The following is a 9,347-nucleotide window of genomic DNA, read 5'->3' as shown; positions in this document are numbered from 1 at the left end:
AGTTTTGTGAGACAATGAACAATCGAAATGTGGAAATGTGCGGAGGAGGAAGTTTCACTTTCTCTCGCGGAAGGATCGGATCGGCGGCGGCGTCAGCGCGGTCGGTGTGATCGGTTTGTCGGATTCGGAGTTCGAGTGGGCGCTTTCGATAGAGACGGAGAAGTGTGGGGATTTCTTTCGGTTTAGTTCCGGTTATTCAGATTCGCGCTTACACGAATGGCAATTATGTTTGCAAATTGTTGTCCATGTTTTTTTTTTTCAACTATTTTATTTACAAGTGGTTTTCACAAGTATTTCTTCTTCGCTTATTTTCTTCCTTTCTTTTTCTCGAGTGGAGTTGAAAAAGTGTGAAAATTGAAACAACCAATATCGTCGGGTAGAAGGTAGGTACAGATCGGGAGATAGGTATAGATAGCGAGTGTGTGTTTGTTCATAGATTAGCAGCTGAGGTAAGTCGGAGTCTTTTTTTCGGAAGGTGAAGCAGCAGATGGGAAGTATGAAAATAAGACGGCATCGGAGCGAGAGAGATGCCCGGGAAAAAGATAACTACCATTACAGTGGAATGGAATCAGAGTTAATAACAGTACCCATTTTTTTTCTCAGTTTTACAGAAGTGGCATTAAGTGGTCCTCGCTTTTGGCTTTCTCCGGTGTGGCCGCGTGCCAATCAGGCAGCTTGTCCGATTGGATCCCGGTGAGTTCCGGACGCGATAAAGCGCGTAGAAAGCAGCGGAGCCGAGTGACTTCCCGTTTTCTGGTGATTGGTGGTGGCGCAAAATTAAGAGCTCTCGACGGCTGGTCGACGACCATTGCGGGAAAAAGGGGGACGAAACGGGGTAAAGAGCACACCGTTCGTTTTGGAGATAAAAAGTTGTTGAAAGAGCGCTCTGGATATCGGACACGGTAGAAGAGTGTCAAGATCTAGATTCAGACGGAAGATTTGAAGCACTAGACGGTAGATGAAGCATAGTGTTCGAGAGAGATACTTTGTGCACCATTTCACCACGGGTTTCTTTATCCGGAAGCAAGGCTTGGTTGGCCACTGAGCGGGACCGTGGGAAGAAGAAAATAGATTGTGAAATGTAGCAGTTTGCTTGGACAGAAGAGCTTCGTTCGCAGGTAAGGTAGTAATATTATTCTATTTTCAGATTTCTCTAGCACTGATCAAATTACCTCAATCAGCTTAGCTTGAGAGTTGAAATACAGACTAGAATGTGTAAAATAGACAAAGATTTACAGAGTGTTGGCGAGTCCCTCTGAAAACGAGGAACTGCGCCGTTAGGAATGTAGTTTCGAAACAAATGCAGATGAAGATGAGTATGTTCAAAGGCGTTGAAAGACAAGAGAAAAAGATCCTAAACAAGAAAACAAAAAATCTCAACAACATCAAGACATGAATCTCGTTAACGCTAACAAATAAATTAATCGCTCGAACAAAAAACGCGTGTGTGGTAATAAATAATTTCAATAAATTAATTTGTCTCGTTCTCTTTCTCCTCGTGGCTTACGCATCACCATGGTTTAGCGTAGCCGTCCGCAGGGCGGGGTGTGGTGAGTGGGATTTCTCTCGGTTGGTGTAAGTGCTAGCGGAGGCCTTAACCTCCAATATGGCGCCTCACTTCTCTCGATTCCGGCCGCTTACTTTCGGACGGGCTTGTGTCCGGCATAGGCGATCGAGTGGGCGGGCTGGCTGTGGGCACCGTAGTCACCGTAGCCGCTGGATTCGGCCCATCCACCGGACGATCCGTGGTAGGCGTGGGAGTCATCCTTCTTGCCGGACAGCAGTTTCTTCAGGAACAGGAATTTCGACAGGACCAGAGCGATCACGGACACGATCAAAGCCTTCTTGGCGATCAGGGCGATACCGAACAGAGCCAAGATGGCCAGACCGACGATCTTCAGTTTGACCAGTCCGAGGATGGGCAGCAGCTGCTTCAGCAGCTTCTTCTTGCCGCGGGCTTCCGAGACGAGGGCGCGCATCGACGACTTGACGTCCTCGGGCAGGACGGAGGACACGCTGCGGGCGGCGCTGGCCATGTCCAGGTTGAGCGAGCGCTCCTGGAAGAAGTTCTTCGTGCGCTCCATGACGTAGTTCTCCAGGGCTTCCTCGCGGCTTTCGACGTTGTTGGCGGACTCGATGATGGCACTGTCGGCGTTGAACGAACGGGACTCACGGCCGGCTGGCTTCACGAAGGATAGTCCTCCGGCGAGGCTGATCTGGGGCTGGTCGAAGAACTCGCGGGCCTTGCGGTAGAACTGTGGGTCGGAGGAAAAAAATAAGATTAGCTATGAATTACAGTTTAGGATAAACATCAGTCCTCAGTGAAAAGCAATTCAATAGATGTGGTAGGAGATCATAACAAAGTGGTTGTTGAAATCTTCAGGTGCTTTAAGTCTAAATGCCAACGTATTCCTTCGTTGATCTCGAACGAGTTTAATATCCAGTATAAATGTCAAAAATAATCCTGTTAAAGTGACACTGATTTTAATTCTAGCAATTTGATAATTTAATTGCAAGACATCCAAGAAAAAACAGAAAAGAAAAATCTGACAAGAGAAGGAGAAGGCTCAAATCAGCAAAATTGAAAGTTTACATGGGAAAATGTTGAGACGGACTTGGTGGTCTAGTAGCTACCACTTCTGAAAAATGCAGAATGTCCTAAATTCTATCCCTGGCTCGTCCTGCTCTTACTTTCCTCTTTCCATCTACTTTTCTCTCTCTTCTATATACATCTCATGTATGTTCTTGTGTTCGCAACTATCGCTAGAACCAGAAACGGATTAAAAAAAAAAGCCATGTCCCTTCGTTCCAACATTCATAGCACAGTGTCAATCTATACTATAACGCCTACAATGTATGCAACCAAGCGAACTGTGCTGCATCATCTTTAAAGTTATCTTCAAAGTAATCTATCACTTTACGCTTCTGGTATCCACGCACCAATGCTTGAACCCTATGCTAAACATAACACATATCCCAACAACACTCCGACATTCGCATGACCTTGTGCGGTTACAGTCATCACGTCCTTACCCTTCCCCACATTGATCTGCAAACTGACGTAGCAGGAGTCATTCTCGTCTAAAATAGATGTTAGTCCCCAGCAGCTATCTCATTGGTTTCTTGTATGCTTATCTGGCAATACTGGAGTAGTTACTACGGGTATCGATTCAAGCTGATGCTCAAGCTCAAAGTATAATTGGGAAAAGATTGCTGTAGCCGTCTGAGTGTTGCAGCTAACAGTTTCTGTTAGTCTGGTTGACAAGTGATCTTCTCTCCTATGACAATCAGAACCATCTGGGCATTATTCAGCATGGGAAGACTGCACCAACCAGGTTGTTACAACCGGAAATCAGAGATAACATGAGCATTAAGAGAGCGTAGCACTCAGAAGTTAATTTACACCGTGGACACAACTTTAAGTCAAGCATGGGAAAGACTCATTCAATTATTGCGTTTTGTACAATTACTACCATGCGAAATCTGGAGACCACTCAACTCCAAGACTGGAGCTTATAGAGTTTCTTGATGAACTCCAAAATTTATCCAAACTTCCTTCAGAAATATTCCTTATTGGTTTTCTGGGATGGCGTTACAACAGTTTTATCCGAGTCTTTTGTGACTTTTTTTGCTGAAGCCCTCCCAAGGGTTTCATACAGATGGGTTTCCGGGTTTCTTCTGGGGACTTCTTTGAAGGCCTTGCAAAGTTCTCTGGAAATTTCCTAATTTGTCTTCCCGGGATTACTCCCAGCGCTTTTTTTTCTGAGATGCCTTACTTTTTCTCAGTATTTCTTACGAAATTTCTATCGTGATTTCTCTAATAGGTCTTTGACGGAGTTTTCCGCAAAATTTCAGCTGAATTCCTTGCGATATTTCTCTGGGAATTTATTGCCAACGAGTTCTCTGGTTTTCCCAGATGGTCTTCCGAAGAAAACACAAGAGAAATCTTCTCCAGAACTCACGAGAGCAACTACTTAAGAAATCCTAAAAATATTGCTCTGAAACAGCTCTTGGAGTAATCCTGGAACAATCGCAAAAAATCAAATTGGGATTATTGCAAGAAATCCTGCAATCAACTGCGAGGTAAAGCCTGGAAGAATTGTAAGAAACTGTGCGAAGAATCTCGTGAGAAATATTAGAAATACCAACTGCAGAATTCTTCAAAGTACCTCCAGAAGAAACTTTGTAAACAATCTTGCGAAAAAGGCTGGGATAAATCAAGTAAAACTGTGAAAGACATCCCAGGGACAACACTGGATGAACTATTCTAAGAGAAATCTCGCCCAAGTAACTATTTGATGACCCATTTGTCTTGTAGCGGTTTTGAGAACCGTCATAAAATCCAATACCCTTTGTTTTGGCTTTACGGTGGTTTTAAGAACCTCCTATAGCCCATTTGACTGAAAATTGTTACTTGGGTCGGAAGAATCTCTTTGGGAAATCTCTGATGAAGCTTCAAGAGAAATACCGTGAGAATGTTTAAGAAATATTCTTGGAGAAACTCTTGCAGAAATCCCAGAAAAAAAATCTAGGAGAAAGCTCTCGGGAATTTCTTTAAGAAATTACGGGAGAAACTTCAGAACATTGGTGCAGCCAGCATTTTCTTGTTTACTCTCCTAAACAAACAGGATGGAAATAGGGGTCATTCGCCCTTCCTTTCATCTTTCTCTTTCTCATGAGAGTGAGCGATAAAAAATGGAAAACCCCTATGTATCTGAAGAAACCTCTGTGTCCATAATCTACGTACTTGTTTGCGATCATCTCAGACCCACCATCCTCTTGTCCTTCTTTAACTTTCGTTCAAACAATAAAAAAATGCATGGATCATACACTTTGGCCAGAACTCGCTTTTTTCCGCATAGCTTACGAAGTTAACGAACGGGCCCTAGGAGAAATTCCGACACAACATCTGGGAAGCATCCTGAGAGATCCTGGGATAACCTCCGAGCACAAATTTCCCAAATGGAGGAGAACGTGCCTCTGGAGCCGACCTACTAAAACTCCGGGATGATGTGGAATAAAATCGGGAAAGAAATTCTGTGGAATCCACGTGAAAAAAGGCTTCGAGAATCTCATAAGGGAGATATCCCAGAATGAAGTGTTCGAGCTCTGGATAAATACCGATAGTAATTCGGTAGGATTCTCGGTTGCAATTCAAAAAGGAATACCTAGACAAATTCCAAGAACACTTACACGAATGAAAGGAATCTTGGGAGAAATCTGAAGAGGCATTCTTAGAGGTATTCCTGAAAAAGTTCCCGAAAGAAACCCTAACGGGATATCCGGAGAAATCCTTGTGGATGAACTTCTAGATGGATTCAAAATCTTCAGTTTCATTCGTGTTTTCTTGGAACCTTCAGAATCTTTTCGAAAAGATCGGTTGTAGTCAATACTGCGGACGATATTTCTAAGAAGATTCCAGGGAACTACTTGCTGGTATGGAGAAAAATCCGCTAGGATCGATGATTTTACGTTGAAGGTCGTAATCGTAGCCAGCTTCTTGTCAACGAACAGCATTGGGATGGGTCCGGTGCTGGTATTGCCTGTCAAAGTCTAATGATGCATAAAGGTGGCTCCAAAGAGGAACAAACTCTCGACTACATAATGGTGGCTCCAGAGAGGAATGAACTCACGACCTTCGAGTTGTAAATCGAACATAAAGCCAACGATATAAGTGAAATTTGAATTTGTTTTGGACAACTCGATCGAATTGATGAGGATGTTCAACTCCGGTTCGCGAATTTGATGTTTAAGAACTGACTTGGGGACGATTGCAAGCAAGATTTACACATACAGGAGAGCCAACTCAAAGCTTCATCTGTTGGTTCCCTATGTAAGTTTGTTTCGGTACCAACATTCCCAAAGGGCATGACTGCATTTCAAAAGCTGTAGATCGTATTCCATCCATCCATTCAAACCACCTCTTCGCAAACAGGAGCACTTTTTCTTGTCAAGTAGCAGTTGAAGAGTGCATGGAACGATTGAAAACAGAAACGTAGATGAAGGCGGTAAGAACGGAACTCCAAAACAAACGAAGTCCGGGAATTTCAAGTCAAAATTGGCAACATTTTGACTGGAACTATTTGAGTTTGGTAATGAAGTAATGGTTTTTTTTCTTTCGAAGCTGATATGCCTTTCACAGCCTAATGATATATAATGGTGGCTCCAGAGAGGAACAAACTCCCGATCTTCATTGGTTTAGTAAAGTTAAATTTTATTTTGGGCAACTCGATCGAGTTGATGGGGATGTTCAACTTTGATTCGAAAACCGACTTTCAAATATTTGTTGGTTCCCTTTGTAAGTACGTTTCGGTACCAACAGTTCAATAGCATTTCCGAAGCTATAGAGTGTAGATCGTATTTCATCCTCTCATGCATAGCATTTCCACTAACGCAAAGAGGAGCATTTTCCTTCTTCATAAGTAGTTCAAGAGTGCCTAGGAAGGATGAAATATGATTCGCAGCTTTGTAAGAAGGTGATACTACCAGAAGAAATCAAGCCCTTTCAAAATGTTGGTGCACATTTGGTCTGACTAAAATATGCTCATCTGAAAATCTGCTAACGTTGTCTGCCATAGCACTTCGTCGTCAGAATTTGCCACCAACTTTTACTGGAACTATTTGGTCTTGCTAGAAACAAAGGCTTTTTCTTTCCAAGCTTTGGATAGGAATTAATTTACATTTTCGCATATTGTAAACTTCTTGTTTGAATTTATTTTAAAGAAAAAGTGTTTCAACATCAACGGAATACGATCGAAAGCATATTTCGAGAAAGTCGAGAAATCTTGGCCTTTTTAAGTGAGCCTACAATTGTCAGTTTTAATCGTTTTTATTTTTGCAAAACGATGAATCGTCAGATCATCAGATAAGCGTCAAGGTTGAAGGTTTCATTAAAAGTGTTCCTACAAAGTTGAACGTTTTAAGAACTCTTCTCTTTGCAGAGCAGAACTGAGATGACCTTTTCTGGAACTTTATGGCCGAGGACCAAGGAGTACGATGTAAGATTGTAAGATCGTATTAGATGTTTTTGGCAGAGTTATTTTAATCAATAGGGTTATCAGTTAAGAAACAACAGGAATATGGCTTACAATAGGTCAACCAGGACAGGGCCCATATGTCGCTAAGACGGAAAGCCGTTTTTTTTTTCATGACACCGACTAGACGGAGCGAAGGTGCATCGTCAAAAGTAATGGAATACACTTAGAGCATCATATGAAATAGATTTAAGGTTATATGTCAGAAACCTTTTAACAGGCCAAAAAGAATAATAAAGGAGGCTGACCACCTGTCCTTACTATTGAAAGCGAAGTGTAGATGACGTCAGTACAGAGAACTACGTCAGTATAGAGCACAAATTCATAGCTGCTTCAGTACAATCATTTGTTGGTGACTCCAGAGAGGAGTGAACACACGATCTTAGCATTATAGGTTCAAACACCAACCATGCTTTAGATGCATTGAATTTTTATACTTAAATATTTGAGATGGCCTTAGGCCTCTACATCAGATCATAAACTACTTCATTGATGTGCAGGCTGGATTGGTAAAAAACGTGACTTTACAAGAACACATCATTTAATTAACTTTCATAACATACGTGCAAAATACGTACAGTATTTTGCATGTTGCCGAAAGGAATTGTGTGGCTTCGATCTAGCTTTCGTGTGAGCGATATTCACGTGGATTGGAACGAATGATAACTGTTGCGTAAGAAACTCGATCAAAGAAGCAACTCTTACGATAAACGTGGCCAACTTTATCCAGACTGGCCTTGGAAGTCAGTTAAAGTCAAACGAAAACAAAAAATGCCCTCGTTTCACCAGACATATCAACCTGCAACCACCTGTTGCCCATCAATTTAGGCCCTAATTTAAATTTTCCACATAATATTTATGCCACATGTTCCATCACTTAGCGGCTCTTATGTTTATTAACTCGTAATCCAGCTATCGCCACATCACACGTACGGCCATCGAAGCCCCAATTACCGCTCTTCAGTTCCCCAGTTTCGATTGTTGTTTCCCCCCGTCTTCCAAGCCGTTATAATTGGCCACTTGAAATCATTTGACACCAACCGCCGCCACGTATCGAAACTAGCGGACAACTCATAACGAATCACTTTATGGATTTCACATCCATTTAGCAGTTTCCCCACATGCTTCCCGGCTGTTTCACCACCCGCGAGGAAAGCTTTATTTGGATATCTTATTGAACGTGTCACCATACGGTGTAATCGCTGCGGTAATAGTCTCCATGCTAATCTGACAATTTGTGTGGTCTCGCCACTATCCAGTTCCTGTACTTAGTGTCGGATTCCATTGTATTACACTTCCCAACTTCAATTCCAATGTCCGTTGTTTTGCTTGTCCATGCTTTTATAATGTTCCTCACTTTTCACTGAATATCTTCCTCACACAAAAAAGTCTTTGCTTCTTATTCTCCACCCCCCAAAACGAATCCGTACCATCATCTGCACGCAGGAGATCGAATCCTTGTCCAGGCACTCCTTGAAGTTATCCTGAGCGGCGGCCAGGGCGCACAAGCCAAGTACACAAATTAACAGCTTCATCTTCTTTACACTCGCAACACTCGGACTCGACTCGCGACAAAAATACTGTTATTCAGCAGCTGATCAGAGCGGGCTGATGCTTATCCGAACGGAACTAAACTCGAATTGACAATATTCCTCTCGACGCCGAGGTGTTTATAAGCGCACGTTGGAGATTTTTTCGAGTTTCGACCGACCGACGGTGGCGAGCCTCCCCCTACCCAAAAACCCGGTGCGCGAGCTCCGGCTTTGGGGGTCTTGGCCAAATCTTTCACTCTCTTTCTCCGGCCGCGCACGGCCACGCGGAATCGCAACTCGCGCACGCGGTTTCTGTTATTATTCTCTCTCGACCCTCTCTTCGGCCGGATTTTTTAGGGGTCTTTGCGGCGACGACGGCGGGGAGCTTTAAAACAAACCTCTTTCGCTCTCTGGGTTTGGATCAGCATGTGGCGGCGCAGCGTGCATTGTGCGCTAAAAAGGTGCGCGCTGTTCTCTCGCGGAGAGCGGTGCAGCCGGAAGAAAGTAAACGTTGTTGGGTTGGAGATCAATGATCCACCGAAAACCAGAAGCCGGCTTTGTACCAACCAACTTGTTAGTAGGTACCTTCAGGCGCGGTTTGAGCAGAGATTCCCAACATTACATTGGCTGGAAGGTATTTGCATATTTTAGAGTTCATGGCGTGCGCAGCACAAGGTCTTAGTTGGTTTTGTAACATTCCACAATCAGTAGTGTTATCTGGTAATCTCTATCGACATTGCATTGAAGGACACGTGAGTAGTACAAACTAAGCACGATTTTT

The 9,347-nt window shown here is 43.2% G+C and overlaps 1 protein-coding gene across 1 annotated transcript; it reads right to left on the bottom strand.

Moving 5' to 3' along the window:
* Window positions 1-223: 223 nt before the first annotated feature.
* LOC109407028 (uncharacterized) lies at window positions 224-8,691 on the bottom strand. The gene is made up of 2 exons (XM_019680047.3): window positions 8,465-8,691; window positions 224-2,255 (listed from the first exon to the last, which is right to left on the bottom strand). The coding sequence occupies exons 1-2, from the start codon at window positions 8,567-8,569 to the stop codon at window positions 1,638-1,640; spliced, it is 723 nt and encodes a 240-aa protein (XP_019535592.1). The 5' UTR covers window positions 8,570-8,691; the 3' UTR covers window positions 224-1,637.
* Window positions 8,692-9,347: the final 656 nt, after the last annotated feature.

The sequence above is a fragment of the Aedes albopictus genome, chromosome 1 (assembly GCF_035046485.1).
Source record: "Aedes albopictus strain Foshan chromosome 1, AalbF5, whole genome shotgun sequence".
In the NCBI taxonomy this organism is placed as follows: Eukaryota; Metazoa; Arthropoda; class Insecta; order Diptera; family Culicidae; genus Aedes; species Aedes albopictus.
This window is presented reverse-complemented; position numbering and strand designations above follow the sequence as displayed.